Source organism: Erythrolamprus reginae, chromosome 8, assembly GCF_031021105.1.
Source record: "Erythrolamprus reginae isolate rEryReg1 chromosome 8, rEryReg1.hap1, whole genome shotgun sequence".
Lineage (NCBI taxonomy): Eukaryota > Metazoa > Chordata > Lepidosauria > Squamata > Dipsadidae > Erythrolamprus > Erythrolamprus reginae.
The window spans coordinates 5,381,783-5,403,259 of record NC_091957.1 but is presented as its reverse complement, the minus strand read 5'-3'; the positions used below and the strand labels follow the sequence as shown (position 1 = coordinate 5,403,259).

The 21,477-nt window shown below is 44.4% G+C and overlaps 2 protein-coding genes across 9 annotated transcripts in view; one reads left to right on the top strand and one right to left on the bottom strand.

The window, feature by feature from the left end:
- RALGPS1 (Ral GEF with PH domain and SH3 binding motif 1) overlaps positions 1-21,477 on the bottom strand; it is a 163,529-nt gene that overhangs the window by 74,937 nt on the left and 67,115 nt on the right. The window lies entirely within an intron of this gene.
- On the top strand, positions 1,537-21,103 carry ANGPTL2 (angiopoietin like 2). 2 transcript variants are annotated; one of them, XM_070758554.1, is made up of 5 exons: positions 1,537-2,165; positions 9,359-10,167; positions 14,437-14,630; positions 17,360-17,630; positions 19,269-21,103. In XM_070758554.1, exons 2-5 carry the CDS (start codon positions 9,363-9,365, stop codon positions 19,466-19,468), a joined length of 1,470 nt encoding a protein of 489 aa, XP_070614655.1. In that variant the 5' UTR covers positions 1,537-2,165; positions 9,359-9,362; the 3' UTR covers positions 19,469-21,103. The 2 variants fall into 2 exon arrangements, with proteins under 2 accessions (XP_070614655.1, XP_070614656.1); XM_070758555.1 differs by having other exon boundaries at positions 1,583-1,623.

Below are 21,477 nucleotides of genomic sequence, written 5' to 3'. Positions count from 1 at the left end.
AATATAATTGTCTGTCTGTCTGCCTCCCTGCCTCCCTATCCATCTATTATCTATCTATCTATCTATCTATCTATCTATCTATCTATCTATCTATCTATCTATCTATCTATTTATCTATCTATCTATCTACATACCTACCTACCTATCTATTTATCTATCTATCATATCATATATCTCCCTCACACTCCATTTATCTATGTATGAATCTATCTATCTATCTATCTATCTATCTATCTATCTATCTATCTATCTATCTATCTATCTATCTACATACCTACCTACCTACCTCTCCTTCCATTTATCTATGTATGAATGTATCTACCTATCTACCTACCTACCTATCTACCTATCCATCCATTATTATCTAATATCTACCTACCTACCTATCCATCTATCCATCCATCTCTCTTTTTTATCCCTTTGTATCTATTTATATTGTATTTTTATTATTGTTGTAAGACGTCCTGAATCCTTCAGGATTGGGTGGCATAGAAGTTGAATAAATAAACAAAGAAATAAACAAACAAACAAATAAATAAATAAATCTACCTAACTCTCTGTCTGTCTGTTTGTCTGTCTGTCTATCTATCTATCCACTATACCTACCTACCTACCTACTTATTTATTATTATCTAATATCTATCTATCTATCCATCCATCCATCCATATATTATCTATCCATCTATCTATCTATCTATCCATCCATCCATATATTATCTATCCATCTATCTATCTATCTATCTATCTATCTATCTATCTATCTATCTATCTATCCATCCATCCTATCTATCTCCTTCTTCTTCCTCCTCCTCTCTCTCCCTTCCCTCCCTCTCACTCTCCCCCTTCACAGACCCTTCCAACTATTGTTTTCTTCTCTGTCCCCCTCTTTCCCATCTGCCTATCTTCCATCTATTCCTTCAAACTTCGTAAGAAAGCCAGATCTTTTGCAACCCTTCTAGGAAACAGTCCCACTTCCTTCGATACCAAGCACTAAACAGTGACCTCTTTCTCTCTCACTGCCCCCTCCCCAAATACCCAGACTTTGTAGAGGCAGATCATTTTTTTAAAAAAGCCTTACATAACCAACAAACACCTCCCCCCCCCCCGCGCAGAACTGCTGCATCCTCAAACTAATTAAACCCTGCCTTGAACAGAAGCCTCCCAAAAAATTAAAACTCCTGCCCAACTTTTCTGCCTATAAGTCATCTCTCCCTTCCCAGCCCTGACGGAGCCTAAGGAAAAGAGGGCGTCTACGACACAGTATGATTTCCCCGAGCTGTGACCTCACTGGGCACAACCAGAAAGAAAGAAAATTAAGAGTTTTTCACCCAGCCCTCTGCAAAGGAGGCCCTCGGGGGTCTCTCTCTCTCTCTCTCTCTCTTTGCCGGTGTGTCTCCTTGGCTTGATGGGAGGGGTGGGTGGGTGGGTGTAAATGGAGGTTTACCCAACCAGAACGTTTGCCTGCTCAATGCATGCTCGGTGTCATCCCTCCCCATCTCTGGCGTGGACATCCTACCCATCAACAAAGGAGCCGATATATCAGGCTGGGTGGGGGGGGGTAGCTTCTCCTGAAGTGATGGACTGAGAGTTTTGAGCACCCGAAAGGCAGAAGAGCTTGCAAAAGTAAGTAAGTAAGAAAGAAAACAACGCCGACAGCTGCAACCTATTGTTCCTCTGCTCCTAACCCGAGCAAGGGATGGACCAGGCGATCAGATTTAAGGCACACGGATTTCCACAATAAGGAAGCCAGGAAAACCTTGGAGCAAGGCTTCCCTTCCTTGTTCGGCTTTGCAACGTGGGATCCCAGGCGAGGGGTTTTTTTTCCCCTTGCCGACTTCTTACGCTTTGGCTATGTTTATTATTTGGCATCGGCGATGTCCTTATTTCTAGGGATGAACCCAGCTGCGGATTCTTGATTTTAAAAGGAAACATAAAGCACAAAATAATATATACGGTATATATATATATATATATATAGTAAAGAAAATGCAAGTTTGAAACTGGAAGAAAGAACCCCAAGAGGAGAAAAAAAAAAGAGATAAGGAGGATACGGAACAATATTTGCAATTTAAACAGGATAATCTGCGTACGAGTCCGGCTATACGATATTTTGCAGGGAAAAAAATTAATCCGACAGCTTTGCAAAACAAAGCTTGCTTTTTCCGGTAAGTTTTTCTTTGGGTCAATCAGCTGTTACGGGAGGTTTGGGAAGTGATTTTTAGTAAAAAGAAATCCAGAGGGGTTTTTCAAATGCTAAGATTTTCTCCGTGGTTTGCTTTCATTTAAGAATAACAACAAACATTTCAGAGTCTGTGTTTATAAACTTTTTAGCCTAAGATACTGAAATGCCAAACTTCTGAATCACTGCATCTGTGGAATGAGTTTGGCTGTTTGTAAGCGCAGCCTAAGATACCGCAACTCTAAAAACTTTAACGGGATGTATAAAAAGTGTATCATTTTTCTAAAAGCTAACAGCTTTAACAACGTGTGTCTCTTCTATGAAAGGACTGTTGTATTACGGCCCAGGAAATCGGGGTTTTTTTTCACTTTCCTCTGACACACGAATCAGATTCAAAGCTCCTTTAAGTAAAACTTTAAGTTGAACAACAATCACAGTGTTTGTCTGTACAGGGGACAATGGCTTTTTTAAAAACAAAATGTATCTTAAACTAAGCAGAGTGGAATATTAGGGAAATAATTGATGGAACAGTATTAACTGTTGGCACGGGTGAATTTTTAGGCTATGATTGAACAGGGTTGTAAAGTATTGGAAGAGAAACTTTTAAGACGACACTTTGAAACATAGAAACATAGAAGACTGACGGCAGAAAAAGACCTCCTGGTCCATCTAGTCTGCCCTTATACTATTTCCTGTATTTTATCTTACAATGGATCTATGTTTATCCCAGGCATGTTTCAATTCAGTTCCTGTGGATTTACCAACCACGTCTGCTGGAAGTTTGTTCTAAGCAGCTACTGCTCTTTGAGTCAAATAACATTTGATCTTTCCCCCAACTAACCTCAGATTGTGGCTCCTTGTTCTCGTGTGACTTTGAACCAATGACCAGGCGACAAAGAGTTCTAGTTCCTGCCTTAGGCATGAAAGCTGGCTGTGTGACTTTGAACCAATGACCAGGCAACAAAGAGTTCTAGTTCCTGCCTTAGGCATGAAAGTTGGCTGTGTGACTTTGAACCAATGACCAGGCGACAAAGAGTTCTAGTTCCTACCTTAGGCATGAAAGTTGGCTGTGTGACTTTGAACCAATGACCAGGCGACAAAGAGTTCTAGTTCCTGCCTTAGGCATGAAAGTTGGCTGTGTGACTTTGAGCCAATCACCAGGAGACAGAGAGTTCTAGCTCCGCCTTAGGCGAGGGAAAAAAGGTTTGCCATCACTGATATAGACGGTCCATTCTCTCACACTGCTCAGTTTGCCTTTTATCTCCCTGGATGCGAAACGTCATTCTTCTTTTTGCTGGAAAAAAAAAATTCCTTGCAACCTTTAAATCACATTCCTAAATGACAAATCCCGGGGATAAAATCGTGAGTCCAAGAATTTGTAATAGGACAGCCGGGATTGTTAAGCCAAGGCAAATAAAAGCGTCTGGAGACGCACACTGCACACACCAACACAAAAAAGACTTGACAACTCTATTTTCTTTTTTGTTTTTATAACGCCCCGGAGTTTTAGGCTGAACAAGTCTCGTACAAGTTGTAAAGTGTCAAAATTGGCAGGCCGCCAAGGGAGCACCAAATGTTAGCCGTAAATGTTCAAGATGCCAGGGGGGGCTTTCCAATTTCTTCACGAGTTTTGAAGGCAGAGGTTTGATCGCTGACGCTTCTTCGTAAGAGCTGCTTGTTAAAATAATCAGCATTATTTATATTCTCCCGTGCTGTAAAGCAGTGTTTCCCAACCTTGGCCACTTGAAGATATCTAGCCCCCTACTCAAGAAGAAGACCCTATACCATTTCAGACAAATGGCTGTCCAACCTTGTCTTAAAAGCCTCCAGTGATGGATCCCCCACAACTTCTGGTGGCAAGCTGTTCCACTGGTTAATTATTCTCATTGTTAAGACGTTTCTCCTTAATTCCAGGTTGCTTCTCTCTTTGATCAGTTTCCATCCATTGTTCCTTGTCTTGCCTTCTGGCGCTTTGGAGAATAGCTTGATCCTCCTCTTCTTTTGTGTCTGCCCCCCCCCCCCAAAAATACTGGAATATTGAATATATTTTACTCTCCAGAGCCTATATAATACATAGGCTGTCAAAACTGGGTCAAAATATGGGGACGTTTGCAAAAACTGTTCGTATTTAATGGTAACAAGTAATTCAAAAATACACCTGGACAAAAAAACCATCCATCATTTTGGAAAACACCTAGCTTAATTCAAACACCACGGTAGCTCTGTATTTCAAATAAATCTTAAAACAAAAATGATTTCCTAGGGAGATTCTCAGTCATCCAGGTCATGGTTGTCCCAAAGGTGCTTTTTCAAAAGGCAGTCAGGCTTTGTTTTTCCTTGAAGACACTTCACTTCTCAACCAAGAAACTTCATCAGTTCAAAATAGCAATGGCATTTAGCATTCAGCCTTATATTCTGCTTCACAGTGCTTTACAGTCCTCTCTATAAGGGGTTTGCAGAGAGTCAGCCTCTTGCCCCCAACAATCTGGGTCCTCATTTTACCCACATTGGAAGGATGGAAGGCTGAATCAACCTTGAGCCTCCTGAGATTCAATCTACCAAATTGCTGGCAGTCGGTGATCAGCAGAAGTAGCTGGCAGTACTGCACTCTAACCACTGCACCACGGAGGCTCCAAGGAGACAGTAGGTAGGTAGGTACCTACAAAGGGGAGGGAGGGAGGGGGAGAGAAAGAAAGAAAGAAAGAAGGGAGTGAGGGAGGTGAGACAGAGAAAAGGGAGAGAGGAAAAGTAAGAAGGAAGGGAGGAAGGAAGGGAGGGAGGAAGGAAGGAGAGAAGGAACGTGAGACAGAGAAAAGGGAGAGGAAAAATGAGAAAAAGGAAGAGAAAGGAAGGAAGGAAGGAAGGAAGGAAGGAAGGAAGGAAGGAAGGAAGGAAGGAAGGAAGGAAGAAAAATCTGAGTGGGATTTTGCAAAATCCCACAAGGGGATGCGCGCATGTCCAAGATTTCATAGAAACATAGAAACATAGAAGTCTGACGGCAGAAAAAGACCTCATGGTCCATCTAGTCTGCCCTTATACTATTTTCTGTATTTTATCTTAGGATGGATCTATGTTTATCCCAGGCATGTTTAAATTCAGTTACTGTGGATTTATCTACCACATCTGCTGGAAGTTTGTTCCAAGGATCTACTACTCTTTCAGTAAAATAATATTTTCTCATGTTGCTTTTGATCTTTCCCCCAACTAACTTCAGATTGTGTCCCCTTGTTCTTGGGTTCACTTTCCTATTAAAAACACTTCCCTCCTGGACCTTATTTAACCCTTTAATATATTTAAATGTTTCGATCATGTCCCCCCTTTTCCTTCTGTCCTCCAATGAAAATCATTTCATTGATTTTTTTTTGCTTCCGCGCATGCACAGAACCTAAAAATCACCGAAATCTCTTACGCGCATCCCCTTGTGAGATTTTGCTTCTTGTGCAGAAGCTAAAACCTTGCTCAGGGGCGAGCATGCATGGCTAGAACTGTGGACCTGCGCTCAGGGCTCAATTTCTGCTACCGGTACGACGGCGTCGACCGTACCAGTACCAACCCGCCACTGAACCCGGACCATTTCAGCCCTGCCCCACATGCCTCACGTCGCCAACGAACCAAACCACGGCCCTGTTAAACCCTACTCCTCCAGCGGTTACCTTCCGGAAGGTTCCGTCAGGCCAACGTTCGAAACGGAGTCCTCTTTATTTGAACAAAGGAACAACTGTTCCTTTTAAGATTCTGCCCTGGTTTACAGCGGTAATTCCACACTCGGAGGCATTTGCTAAAGATCAGTTCGTGTTAACACAGGCTGTTCTGTTCTGCTTGCTTTGGTGCTGCTGGATATTCATCCCAAAGGTGCCGGGTTTTTTTTTCAAGAGGCAACTTGGTTTTTTCTTTGAAGACGTTTCGCTTCTCATCTGAGAAGCTTCTTCGGCTCTGGCAGGATGGTTAGGGAATGGAAGGATTTGCATTCCTTGCAGACAGCCCTTGAGAAAGTCCTTGAGACCACTTGGAAGTACAGTGATACCTTGTCTTACAAACTTAATTGGTTCCGGGACGAGGTTCTTAAGGTGAAAAGTTTGTAAGATGAAACAATGTTTCCCATAGGAATCAATGGAAAAGCGATTAATGCGTGCAAGCCCAAATTCCACCCTTTTGCCAGCCGAAGCGCCCGTTTTTGTGCTGCTGGGATTCCCCTGAGGTTCCCCTCCATGGGAAACCCCACCTCTGGTCTTCTGTGTTTTTGCGATGCTGCGAGGGAATCCCAGCATCGCAAAAACAAGCTCTTCGCTGGCAACGGAAGTCTGGAGGTGGGGTTTCCCAGCGAAGGGAGCATCAGTGAAATCGCAGCATCGCAAAAACACTGAAGTCCTCGAAACCCCACCTCCAGACCTCTGTGTTTTTGCGATGCTGCGATTTCACTGAGGCTCCCCTCGCTGGGAAACTCCACCTCCAAACTTCCGTTGCCAGCGAAGCGCCCGTTTTTGCGCTGCTGGGGTTCCCTTGCAGCATCACAAAAACACGGAAGTCCGGAGGTGAGGTTTCCCATGGAGGGGAGCCTCAGGGGAATCCCAGCAGCACAAAAACAGGTGCTTCGCTGGCAATGGAAGTCTGGAGGCGGGGCATCCCAGCGACGGCGGTGGGTTTATAAGGTGAAAATAGTTTGTAAGAGGAGGCAAAAGAATCTTAAACCCCAGGTTTGTATCTCAAAAAGTTTGTATGACGAGGCGTTTGTAAGACGAGGTATCACTGTATATCTATGTCCTCGCTTTGCACTAGTCAGGTGACCCTGAGAACAGAGACAAACCTCCAAGTGGCCTCAATGACTCCGTCACAGGAGGCAAAGGACCAGCTCTCTGCAAGGAGTATCAATCCTTCCATTCCTCCACCATCCAGCCAGAGCTGAAGAAGCTTCTCTGATGGGAAGCGAAACGTCTTCAAAAGAAAAACCAGAAAGTCCAGTTGCCCCTTGAAAAGGCATTTATGATCTGGATGGCTGAGCAACGCCATAGATATTTACTGTGGATATAAGCCGTGGTGGCGCAGTGGTTGGAGTGCAGTACTGCAGGCTGCTTCTGCTGCCTGCCGGCTGCCTGCAATTTAGCAGTTCGAGTCTCACCAGGCTCAAGGTTGACTCAACTTTCCGTCCTTCCGAGGTGGGTAAAAAATAGTAGTAGTGGATCCTTGGAACAAACTTCCAGCAGACGTGGTTGGTAAATCCGCAGTAACTGAATTTAAACATGCCTGGGATAAACATAGATCCATTGTAAGAAAAAATACAGGAAATAGTATAAGGGCAGACTAGATGGAGCAGGAGGTCTTTTTCTGCTGTCAGTCTTCTGTGTTTCTATGTTTCTAAAATGAGGACCCGGATTGTTGGGGGCAAGAGGCTGACTCTGTAAATCACTTAGAGAGGGTTGTAAAGCACTGTGAAGATGTATATAAGTGCTACCGTTTGGTCTATCTCCATCTCCCTCCTTCCCTCCTCTCCTCTCTTCTCTGTCCTTTCTCTCTCTCCATCCTGTCTGTGTGCCTGTCTATGTCTGTCTGTGTGTGTGTCTGTCTGTGTGTGTGTCTGTCTGTGTGTGTGTCTGTCTGTCTGTCTGTCTGTCTGTCTACCTACCTACCTACCTATCTATCTATCTATCTTTCCATGGTGGCACAGCATTGCAGACTAACTGCTGACTGCCCTCAGTTCGATCCTGACCAGCTCAAGGTTGACTCAGCCTTCCATCTGTCCAAGGTAGCTCAAAGGAGGACCCAGATTGTTGGGGGCAAGAGGCTGACTCTGTAAACCACTTAGAGAGGACTGTTTTTACAGTCCTCTCTAAGCGATTTACAGAGTCAGCCTCTTGCTGACTTGGTATGTAAGTCTAAATGCTATTGCTCTTCCTTCCTCACTTTCTTTCCATCCTCTAATCCTTCTTTCTTTCCTCCCTCCTTTATTCCCTCCCTCAGCTTCCCATCCTTCTGAGGTGGGTATAATAAGGACCCAGATGGTTGGGGGGTGATATGCTGATTGTAAACGGCTTAGAGAGGGTTGTAAAGCACTGTGAAGCGGTACATATGTCTAAATACTATTGCTCTTCCTTCTTCACTTTCTTTCCTCCTTCCATTCCTTCTTTCCTCCCTCCCTTAGCCTTCCATCCTTGCAGGGTGGGTCAAATGAGGACCCAGATTGTTGGGGGCAATATGCTGACGGTAAAGCTCTTAGAGAGGGCTGTTAAAAGCACTGTAAAGCAATACATAAGTCCAAGTGCTCTTGCTCTTTTCATTGTCTCCCATTTGTGTTATGTTGGGTGTCCTCCTCGATCCATAGCTCACATTAGAGAAACATCTTTCAGCTGTGGCGAGGGGGCGTTTGCCCAGGTTCGTCTGGTGCACCAGTTGCGGACCTATTTGGACCGGGAGTCGTTGCTCACAGTCACTCATGCCCTCATCACCTCGAGGCTCGACTACTGTAACGCTCTCTACATGGGGCTACCTTTGAAGAATGTTCGGAAACTTCAAATCGTGCAGAATGCAGCTGCGAGAGCAATCATGGGCTTTTCCAAATATGCCCATGTTACTCCAACACTCCGCAGTCTGCACTGGTTGCCGATCAGTTTCCGGTCACAATTCAAAGTGTTGGTTATTACCTATAAAGCCCTTCATGGCACCAGACCAGGATACCTGCGAGACCGCCTTCTGCCACATGAATCCCAGCGACCGGTCAGGTCCCACAGAGTTGGCCTTCTCCGGGTCCCGTCGACTAAACAATGTCGTCTGGCGGGACCCAGGGGAAGAGCCTTCTCTGTGGCGGCTCTGACCCTCTGGAATCAGCTCCCTCCAGAGATTAGAACTGCCCCTACCCTCTTTGCCTTTTGTAAACTCCTCAAAACCCACCTCTGTCGTTAAGCGTGGGGGAACTGAGACATCTCCCCCTGCCTATGTAGTTTTAGTGCATGATATGACTGTATGTATGTCTTTTTTATATTGGGGTTCCTTGTTTTTAGATTTTTTAAATGTACAATTGCTATTTTAGATTTTAAATTATTAGGTTTGTCAATACATATTGTTCTTTATCACTGTTGTGAGCCGCCCCGAGTCTGCGGAGAGGGGCGGCATACAAATCTAATAATAATAAATAATAATAATAATAATAATAATAATAATAATAATAATAATGTTCACTGCACGAAGGACAATGAAGGCAGCGGTGTGCTTGCTGCTGATGGCCGCAGTGGGAATCAACGCTCGGGAGCCTGAAGGCGTCGAAAGCCGCGTCGAGGGAGAGACGCGACAATTCGTCTACGGGCACAGATACAGGCGCTCCAGCGAGGCCCAGGAGAAATGCACCTACACGTTCATCGTCCCGCAGCAAAAAGTCACGGGGGCTATTTGCGTCAACTCCAAAGAGCCCGACGCCCTCCTCTTGGAGAACAGGGTCAACAAGCAAGAGGTGGAACTTCTCAACCACGAGCTCCTGAAGCAGAAGCGGCAGATCGAGACTTTGCAGCAGCTGGTGGAAGTGGACGGCGGCATCGTCAACGAGGTCAAGTTGCTGCGGAAGGAGAGCCGCAACATGAACTCCCGCGTCACCCAGCTCTACATGCAGCTGCTCCACGAGATCATCCGCAAGCGGGACAACGCGCTGGAGCTGTCGCAGCTGGAGAACAAGATCCTCAACCAGACGGCCGACATGCTGCAGCTGGCCAACAAGTACAAGGACCTGGAGCACAAGTACCAGCACCTGGTCGCCATCGCCAACAACCAATCGGCGGTGATCGCCCAGCTGGAGGAGCACTGCCAGAGGACGCCGGGCGTCAAGACGGTCCTGCCACCGCCGCAGCCCCCGAACCGCGTCTACCAGCCGCCCACGTACAACCGCATCACCAACCAAATCTCCACCAACGAAATTCAGAGCGACCAGAACTTAAAGGCTCTGCCGCCGACTCTACCGACGATGCCGCCCGTCACCAGCGTCCCAACTTCGACCGACAAACCCTCGGGTAAGTCGATCAATGGGTGGTGGGGGTTTTTTTTTAGTATGGCCGCAGACCGGATGCAGGTAGCTCTCGGTTTACGGCGGTAAAAGACCCCCCGATTTCTCTTCCAGACTCCCATATAATCATAATTATTGGCATTACAATGCTCCTTGACCAAGATTTCTATTGCTTAGCGAGACAGTTGTTAAGGGAGTTTTGCCTCCTTTCACAATCTTTCGTGCCACAGTTATTTGATGAATTGCTGCAGTTGTTAAGTTAGTAAGAGCTTTCCTTCCTTCCTTCCTTCCTTTTCCTCCCCTCCCTCCTTCTGCTCTCCCTGTCCTTCTCTCCCTCCCTTTTCAGCTTCTTTCTCCCTACCTCCCCTCTATTCCTCACTTCTCTTCATCTCCTTCCTTCCCCCATCCCCCTTTCCTATTTCATTTCTTTCCCTCTGCTTTTCATCTCCTTCCCTCCTTAAATCTCCTTCCTTCCCTCTCTGCCTCTCTTTTCATCTTCCCTCCTTCCATCTTCTTCCTTCTTTCCATCCTTTCTCTTTTCCTTCCTTCCATCTTTTTTCCTTCCTTCCTTCCATCCTTTCTCTTTTCCTTCCTTCCATCTTTTTTCCTTCCTTCCTTCCATCCTTTCTCTTTTCCTTCCTTCCTTCCCTCTTCTTCCTTCTTTCCATCCTTTCTCTTTTCCTTCCTTCCATCTTTTTTCCTTCCTTCCTTTCCTTCCTTCTTTCCATCCTTTCTCTTTTCCTTCCTTCCTTCCATCTTCTTCCTTCTTTCCATCCTTTCTCTTTTCCTTCCTTCCATCTTTTTTCCTTCCTTCCTTCCCTCCCTCCCTCCCCTCTGCTTTTCATCTTCTTCCCTCTTTAAATCTCCTTCCTTCTCTCTCTTCCTCCCTTTTCATCATCCCTCCATCCTTTCTCTTTTCCGTCTTTCCTTCCATCTCCTCCCTCCCTTCCTTCCCCTCCCCTTCCCAACTCTACCTTCCCTTCCACTTAGCCCACAGAACAGAGGTCTGCTTCCCCTCCATCATTACACATAGCTCCTTAGGGAGGGCCTACCTCCTACTCTTTGGATGGGAATACAGGGAGAGAGCTGTATTTTCCTTTATCCAATTATGGAAAACTTCCTTGGAGCTAAAGGCTACGCTGGGAATGTTTCATCAGCCAGGAGGGAAAAAACAAAATAAAAACTTCTCTCTCTCTCTCTCTCTCTCTCCTAATCTTCTAATGTCATGCAACGCACCACTCCGCATATTTTAATTCACTTTTTTTTTTGCCATAAGGTTTTTAAATTTGGGGGAAAAGAACCCCAGGCTTGTACGGGGGGGCAGGGGGGGGGAGAGGATAAGGAGTTATTACAGTTCAGAAGACAAACAAGCTCTCTTTATTGAATCTGAACAATTAGATTAATAAGCCCAAAGGAATGACAAAAGTGGGGATCCGCAGAAGGAGACGCTAATGCGAGAGAGAGAATTCTTAAAAGAGGTGGAGTGCTTAAAAAACAAACCATTCAAAGGGGGGTTTTTTCCCTCCTTCACCTAAGACACTTTTTAAAAGATGATGAAAGAAAACAGGCCTCTTAGTCAAAGAAAACATCTACGTGAAATCACCAACAGCCTTTAAAAAAAAAAAAATCTTAATTAGAGAAAACTCTCCAGAGAGAAGGGGAAAAAAACCCAACATGCGTAGATTTGCGATGTGTTCAACCTTTTGGAGAGGTCAGTTCTTTCTCGGTTTGGGGTTGTTGTTTTTTTAATTCTTAAAGAGTGGAAAAGTCGTGTCTTTGGGAAATAATTCAGAAACCGAGAAAGGACGCCAACAGCTCTCCAATTGCCAGATCTAGTCAGATACGATTAATATATGAAACGAGGGTTGTTGCTTTTTTTCTTTTTAAAGATCTTTTTGTTAAATGGAGCCTTCTTCTCGTTCTCCAAAGCACCTGAGGGTAGAACGAGAAGGAATGGGTGGAAACTAATCAAGGAGAGAAGCAACTTAGAACTAAGGAGGAATTTCATGACAATGAGAACAATTAATCCGTGGAACGACTTGCCTCCAGAAGTTGTGAATGCTCCAACACTGGACGTTTTTAAGAAAGCTTTCTGTCTGAAGTGGTGTAGTAGGGTCTCCTGCCCAAGCAGGGGGTTGGACTAGAAGACCTCTAAGGTCCCTTCCAACTCTATTATTCGATAACTGGGCAACATAATCAGTGCCAGAAGTGAGTGGGTTGTGTGGAGTGGTGGAGAAAGGGAGGAAGAGGAAGTAGAGGAACATGATCAAAATCTTGCATACCTTGCAAGCCAAGGATCTCAAGAATATCTATCTATCTATCTATCTATCTATCTATCTATCTATCTATCTATCTATCTATCTACCTACCTACCTACCTACCTACCTACCTACCTACCTACCTACCTACCATCTATTGGATTTATATCAAGGTGTCCAGGGGGAAAAGCGTTTTGAAATTCCTTGATATTTCCCGGATATTTCCCTGTAACTTGTGATCTAGTTATGGCGCCGTCGTAGATGACATCATTTATTGATTGATTGATTGATTGATTGATTGGATTTGTATGCCGCCCCTCTCTGCAGACTCGGGGTGGCTAACAACAGTAATAAAACAGCATATAATAATAATCCAATACTAAAAACAGTTAAAAATCCATTATTATAAAAACCAAACATACATACAGATATACCATGCACAAAATTGTAAGGGCCTAGGGGGAAAAGAGTATCTCAGTTCCCCCATGCCTGGCGGCAGAGGTGGGTTTTAAGCAGCTTACGAAAGGCAAGGAGGGTGGGGGCAATTCTAATCTCGGGTGGGGAGTTGGTTCCAGAGGGTCAGGGCCGCCACAGAGAAGGCTCTTCCCCTGGGTCCCGTCAAGCGACATTGTTTAGTTGACGGGACCCGGAGAAGGCCAACTCTGTGGGACCTAATCGGTCGCTGGGATTCGTGCGGCAGAAGGCGGTCCCTGAGATAGTCTGGTCCGGTGCCATGAAGAGCTTTATAGGTCATAACCAACACTTTGAATTGTGACCGGAAACTGATCAGCAACCAATGCAGACTGCGGAGTGTTGGTGTAACATGGGCATATTTGGGAAAGCCCATGATTGCTCTCGCAGCTGCATTCTGCACAATCTGAAGTTTCCGAACACTTTTCAAAGGTAGCCCCATGTAGAGAGCGTTACAGTAGTCGAGCCTCGAGGTGATGAGGGCATGAGTGATTGTGAGCAGTGACCCCCGGTCCAAATAGGGCCGCAACTGGTGCACCAGGCAAACGCCTCATACCAAACGGCTAAGCCGTGGAGAAATATTGGTAGCTAAGGAAGCAAGTTGTTGCTACAGTTATGCTCATTTTTGCTTGACTCTGCCAGGCAGCGCGATCCGTGATTTTTCCCTGCCTTTTAAACATTTTAATAGAGTTTGTTTTTCTCCCCTGATTTATTCCATTTTTTCCCTGATAATTCCCTGATATTTCCCGAACTGCCGATTTCCCTGATAATTCCCTGATTTCCCTGTTTTCCAGGTTTGCTGGACACCCTTTTATATGCCGCCCCTCTCCGAGGATTCGGGCCAGCTTACAACCTATAAAAAGAAACGGTGAAATAAAATAGCTAAATCCAATTAATCAAAACTAGGTAAATCCCCAATTTTGTTTTTAAAAAAAATCAATCGTACCCATTCAGACAACAATGAGACGTAACATTTGTCGGCCAGGGGGCTGAGATCTAATCACCCCAAGCCTGGCGGCATGAATGAGTCTTCACTCTTTCAGAAGGCGAGGAGGGTGGGGGCCGTGCGAATCTCTTGGGGGAGCTGATTCCAGAAGGCCGGGGCCCCCACAGAGAAGGCTCTTCCCCTAGGCCCCGCCAAATGACATTGTCTAGTTGACGGGACCTGGAGAAGGCCAACTCTGTGAGACCTAACCAGTCGCTGGGACTCATATGGCAGAAGGCGGTCCCGCAAACAATATACATACTAAAAAACCACACACTTTTAGTGTGATGCTATCAAAGAGTTTGGCAGTGATGAACGACAACATCCCTCCAAGATTAAGAGAATACCAAGGGGATTTGCTTCACAACCAATATATTTTCACTGCTTCCTTTTTCAACCATAAAACACAAGTTTAGAAACCAGCAGGCCAGAATTTAGCAGGTAAATCACATTTGGTTCTCGTAAAACAAGAACCTGCCAGAAACCCTCATTTGACTCTTGTCGAGAACTGAGACGAAGCGCCTTAGAAGAAAGACATGTGGTGTCTCTTATTTTCCACCAGGACCTTGGCGAGACTGTTTACAAGCGTTGGAAGATGGCCATGGGACCAGCTCCATATATCTTGTCAAACCTGAAAATACCAACCGACTGATGCAAGTCTGGTGCGATCAGCGGCAAGATCCCGGCGGCTGGACAGTAATCCAAAGGCGTTTGGATGGCTCGGTTAATTTCTTCAGGAACTGGGAAACGTATAAGGTGAGGTTAAGCAATGGTGCCTTTCAGCGAGGGAGAAAATCTTCTCTAGAGTCATGGGCTTTTTCACGAGGGGAATTCGTCGAGAACGTTTAAGAGTATTCAACTTTGTAGATCTGGTTCTCATAGTGAAAGAACGGCAGGGGTAGGAGGTGGAGTTAAACGCATCATCAGCTTAGAGTCCTTATTCTGCCACAAATGATCCAACTCTAGTCACTCTTGAGATGTTTTTTTAATTGACACTTATCTTATGCCAATTTAGTGCTGAAAGTTACTGTATTTTTCGGAGTATAAGGCGTAAAAGAGGCTGATAATTTGGGTATGTCTTATACTATGAATGTAGCTTTTTCCCCCCAACCCTAACTAGCTGCTAACGATCTTCCCAGCTCTTACCTTGGAAACTCTTTCATTGTTACTCTCTGCAAAGAATGTTTTCCATGGCCTAAGTCTTTGCAGGTTTTTCCCCCCCATTGGTCTAATTTGCTCCAAATGTTTCTTTCCAGTCCTAACCAGGTGCTAATGATTTTATTTATTTATGTATTTATTATTTAGATTTGTATGCCGCCCCTCTCCGCAGACTCGGGGCGGCTCACAGCAAAACAAAGCAATTCATGACAAATCTAAATTATAATTTAAAATGTTTTAAAAACCCCATTGACTAAACAAACATACCTACAAACATACCATGTATAAATTGTATAGGCCCGGGGGAGATGTCTCAGTTCCCCCATGCCTGACGACAAAGGTGGGTTTTAAGGAGATTACGAAAGGCAAGGAGAGTAGGGGCAGTCCTAATCTCTGGGGGGAGCTGGTTCTAGAGAGTCGGGGCCGCCACAGAGAAGGCTCTTCCCCTGGGGCCCGCCAACCGACATTGTTTAGTTGACAGGACCCGGAGAAGGCCAACTCTGTGGGACCTAATCGGTCGCTGGGATTTGTGCGGCAGAAGGTGGTCTCGGAGATATTCTGGTCCAATGCCATGAAGGGCTTTAAAGGTCACAACCAACACTTTGAATTGTGACCGGAAACTGATCAGCAACCAATGCAGACTGCGGAGTGTTGGTGAAACATGGGCATACCTAGGTAAACCCATGACTGCTCTCGCAGCTGCATTCTGCACGATCTGAAGTTTCCGAACACTTTTCAAAGGTAGCCCCATGTAATGATGTTCCCAGCTGTTACCCGCTTGCAAGCTCTTTCATTGTTACTCTCTGCGAAGAATGTTTTCCAAACCCTGTCTTTGTAGGGGTTTTTCCCCATTGCTTTACTTGCTCTGAATGTTTTTGTCCAGCCCTAACCAGGTACTAACAATGTTCCCAGCTGTTCCTGGCTTGCAAGCTCTTTCATTGTTACTCTCTCCGAATAAAGTTTTTTTTAAAGCTCTAACCAGGGGATAAAATAATGTGCTGGCTAAGGACGCTAGCCAGATGAATGCCTGGTAAGCAGATTCTTTTCCCTATTTTCCTCCCCATAAACTAAGGTGCGTCTTATACTCCGAAAAATACGGTAATTGACTAGATTCTTGTGTAGGCAGTAAGCTTGAAGAAAACTTCTACCTTGCAACCGTAATATAAACTCCTGATGCTTTGCACCAAACACCATGATACTTAAGGTATTATCAGAGGTACTGGTCACTGAGGCAGGAGGATGGAAGCCACCTTTCAAATATATGCAGAGGAATGAACTGACAGCTGTTTATGAAAGTGTTCCACAGTTTAAATTGCACCATTCCATCAGGAATAATCTACCTAATCTTGACACCATTCAGGGAATAGCGGTAAAGCATGAAACACTGATAGGGTTTTAGTAACATTGCATAAAATAAATAAGGAGCTAGAACTAAAATAGCTCTTGATACCCATTAATCTTTAATAGTTTGCCTTATCTCTCTTTAAATCAAGGGAGACAGCCAATTCCACAGCAGGGAATTTGAAACTCTGTCTCCCGTCAGCCAGGACTATGTAAGGTTTTAAATAAGTAGGAAAAACAAAATTAAAACCTGTAGGATTGTTTGGGTCCAATAAGCAGTTATACAATCAAATGAATGAATTATTCAATCAATCAATCAATGTGTTTTTAATGTTTTTAATAAGAAAGCGAACACAAGAACAAAGGGGCACAATCTGAGGTTAGTTGGGGGAAAAGATCAGAAGCAATGTGAGAAAATATTATTTTACCGAAAAAGTAGTAGACGCTTGGAACAAACTTCCAGCAGATGTGGTTGAAGAATTTAAACATGCCTGGGATAAACATATATCCATCCTAAGATACAATATAGGAAATAGTATAAGGGCAGACTAGATGGACCATGAGGTCTTTTTCTGCTGTCAATCTTCTATGTTTCTATGTAATCGGCCAATTAATCAATCCATCCAAGATGTATCATAGCATCTATTAGGACAATCTACTTTTATTACAACACTTGATAAGCACCTGGATCAAATCAGCATCGGTTGAAGAAATTTAGACTGGATTCTCTTTAATAAGGCTTAAATCTTTTGAAGAAATCTGAGAATCAAATAATGGCTGGCCGATTTTATTTATGTATCAAATTTAGTGGCCTCTTAGACCGACTTTGGGTGGTGTACAACTAAAACGTACAACCACCTTGGCCCCCAAAACGTTGAGTCTGCAGAAATTTAACAACCGCTAGATCAGGACTTCCTGTGGTTTGCAAACCTTTTTGTAAAATCAACACTAGAGGATAATTCATTGCCTTTTTCTTCCCCTTGTAGCAAGGGTTTGGTAACATCGATGGTGAGTACTGGCTGGGGTTGGAAAACATCTACTGGCTGACGAACCAAGGCAACTACAAGTTGTTGGTAACCATGGAGGACTGGTCAGGACGCAAAGTTTTTGCGGAATACGCCAGCTTCCGCCTGGAGCCGGAAAGTGAATTTTACAAGTTGCGATTGGGACGATACAACGGCAACGCGGGAGACTCCTTTACATGGCACAATGGAAAACAGTTCACCACACTGGATAGAGACCATGATGTATACACAGGTACAGAAATCTGCAGGGAATTCAGTGGGGATGTGCATTAAACCTTACATGGAATGGGAATGGGAGTAGAGTAGAGTAGAGTAGAATAGGAATAGAATAGAAATTTTGAATAGGATAGAATAAAATATTGGAACGTGCAGAACGCAGCCGCGAGAGCCATCGTGGGGCTTCCAAGATTCGCCCACGTTTCTTCAACACTCCGTGGCTTGCATTGGCTGCTGATCAGTTTCCGGTCACAATTCAAAGTGTTGGTCATGACCTTTAAAGCCCTACATGGCAGTGGACCAGAATATCTCCGGAACCGCCTGCTACCGCACGAATCCCAGCGACCGATAAGGTCCCACAGAGTTGGTCTTCTCCGGGTCCCGTCGACTAAACAATGTCGTTTGGCGGGACCCAGGGGAAGAGCCTTCTCTGTGGCGGCCCCGGCCCTCTGGAACCAACTCCCCCCAGAGATTAGAACTGCCCCCACCCTCCCTGTCTTTCGTAAACTACTCAAGACTCATTTATACCGCCAGGCATGGGGGAGTTGAGATAGCTCTTCCCCGTAGGCCATTACAAGTTATGCATGGTATGTTTGTGTGTATGTTTGGTTTTATAATAGGGGTTTTTAGTTGTTTTTTATTATTGGATTGTCTGCGGAGAGGGGCGGCATACAAATCCAATAAATTATTATTATTATTATTATTATTATTATTATTATTATTATTATTATTATTAAATATAGAGTAAGTAGAGTAGAGTAGAACAGAACAGAATGGAATATGAATTACGATGAATTAATAGGGATTAAGAATAGAGTAGAATAGAATAACAGAGTTGGAAGGGACCTTGGAGGTCTTCTAGTCCAACCCCTGCTTAGGCAGGAAACCCTACACCACTTCAGACAAATAGTTACCCAACATCTTCTTAAAAACTTCCAGTTATGGAGCATTCACAGCTTCTGGAGGCAAGCTGTTCCACAAATTAATTGTTCTAATTAATGAGTAGGGTAGGGTAGGGTAGGGTAGAGAAGAGTACAGTACAGTACAGTGATGGTGAATCTTTTTTGGCTTGGGTGCCAAAAGGGCATGAGCATGCCCACACCCATAATGCAATGCCCTCCCCCCTACATGCGCACAATGCCCATGCTGCCCCCCATGCATGACCACAACCTTCCCACACTGACTCTCCATGCATATGCACAGGCTTAACTGAAGCTTCCATTCAGCCCATTGGGGTGATTTTCTCCATCCCCAAGGTTCAGGAGGCTTTCCTGAAGTCTGGGGAGAGCAAAAACGGCCGAAAAGAAAGCTGAAAATTAGCTGACCAGCTGACCCACATGCACTCTGGAGCTGACATAGGGCATTGCCTTGCCTGCCCTCAGATATGGCTCCTACACGTGCCACCGGTTTGCCGTCACTGGAATAGACTACTGGCCAAGTGTGATTGGACCCAATAAATACAGAAAGGGACCTTGGAGGTCTTCTAGTCCAACCCTCTGCTCAGGCAGGAAGCCCTAGGCCATTCCAGTGACTGTCCAGTCCCTCCTTGAAAGCCTCCAGTGATGGAGAACCTGCAGCTTCTGGAGGCAACTTCTCTTCCACCGATGAATCTGTTCTCCATTTCAGAATGTGGTTTTCCTCATTTCTCTTCCAGGCAACTGCGCCCACTACCAGAAGGGGGGTTGGTGGTACAACGCCTGCGCGCACTCCAACCTCAACGGCGTCTGGTACCGAGGCGGCCACTACCGGAGTCGCTATCAAGATGGAGTCTACTGGGCAGAATTCCGGGGAGGATCGTATTCCCTGAAAAAAGTGGTGATGATGATCAGGCCGAATCCTAACACGTTCCACTGAAGGAGAACAGCGCCCTCTTTCAGAGGGGCAAAGAGTTACAAGTGCCTTTCCCGGAACCCATCTTTTTCAGCGACAAAAGAATGTAAGATAATCTTGTACACACTGACTGATTAAACCTGGATTTTTGGACTGTTCGAGAATCGATCTAGAAACCAAAGCAAGAAACTTTTGGGGGCAGGGGACAGGGGAAACAATTATCTTCTTGTCTGTAAAATAAGGAACCAAGCGATCACTTTCAGAGGGTATGGACCGTAGATAAACGGAGATCCTCGGAAGCCGCCACACCGTCTAAACGTTTCCTATGTTAGATATACTCTCAACTCCCGCACATATTCAAAACTATACAGTATAATAATAGATCCATTTGACACAGGAAATTATATCCTTTGAAGTTCTGTAGCCAGCATGGGTTATCTTCTTGTTGTTGTTAGTCGCGAAGTCGTGTCTGACCCATCGCGACCCCATGGACAACGTTCCTCCAGGAATTTCCTATCCTCTACCACCCTCCAAAGTCCATTTAAGCTCACGCCGACTACTTCAGTGACTCCGTCCAGCCACCTCGTTCTCTGTCGTCCTTCTTCTTTTGCCCTCCATCCTTCCCAGCATTAGCCTCTTCTCCAGTGAGTTCTTCCTTCTCATTAGGTGGCCAAAATCTTTGAGTTTCATGGATATCTTACTTAGGTTGTTGAAAAAGGGACAGTTCTTAATTGAATCCGTTGCAGGGACTTAGCGCCTGTCCACCAACTGTGCCTTGCCCAAACAGAATCCCAGGTTTGGAATTCTTCCAAACATGCTTGGATGACCAGGCAGGGCTACCACTCCACCATGAACTATTTTGAGTGGTTTATATACCAGCAATTCCAATATTGCTCTTCGCTCTTCCTGTTTCAACGTATTGACCATTCTCCAAACATTCATGAAGTTGTACTGTAATTTCCACCACTACCACCCCCAATTATCTCAGCAGTATCAATGTGTTGGGGGTTTTTTTTAGGCCTTTGGGAATAACTGAGGTCCTGGTTTATCAACTGCAGAAATGTTTTGATAAAAATAAATGACAATTTCAGCTCCTAAGCTATGTTGCCCTTGAGAACAGTCATGCAACTTAGAGAGTTATCTGGACAAGAGAATAAAGAAGGTGGGTGGAAGAAGATTCTGGTATCATTGAAAACAAAATAAAAGAGTTAAAGTTTAATGCTTCCTTAAATTAAAGGCAAATAATAGCTATTATAAGAGAACCTATTTAATTACCCACGAGACTGTAACTTTCTGGAGAGATATGATACACAGCATCATTTGCCGTATTTTACTATAATGGCCAAATACACATATTAAAAAAGAATTATGCAAACTTATCTATAATGCCCATTGCAGAAACTTGAACTTCTAGTGCTCTGCTGAGGTAAACACCAAAATTGATTATTTTAAGACATTGCTTCCTAGGAACAGTGGGAAAACGTAAAGTTTTAAAACTGTTATTACCTCATTATTTCATTCCCGATGGACAATGTGCGTTAACATTTTGGAATGAGGTAGCATGCCTTGTACATAAATGAAAGTAGGGAGTTTTAATATATGGTCAGATTATCTTGTAATGCTGCAAATGAGTAATAAAAGCAACCAATGTTACTTGGATACAACGCATGGATTATTTTATTATGAGAGAGAGAGAGAACGAGAGAGATACACAGAGAGATGATAGATGTCAGATAAAAAGGGATAGATTCATAGAGATAGATGGCAGATAGATGATAGAGATGGATAATTACCATTATTATCTAATAAATGGAATAGCAGAGGTTGTCTGTCTGTCTGTCTATCTTATCTCTCTCTCTCTCTCTCTCTCTCTACTTACCGACCTAGCCGTCTTCATATTTGTCCATCCATCCAGTCTTCTTTATCATGTCTGTCCATCCTTCTTTCCTTCTTTTCTGCTATCCCTCTATCTAGTCTTCTTTATCATGTCTGTCCATCCCTCTTTCCACTGAAGGGCTATCAAATTTTTTACT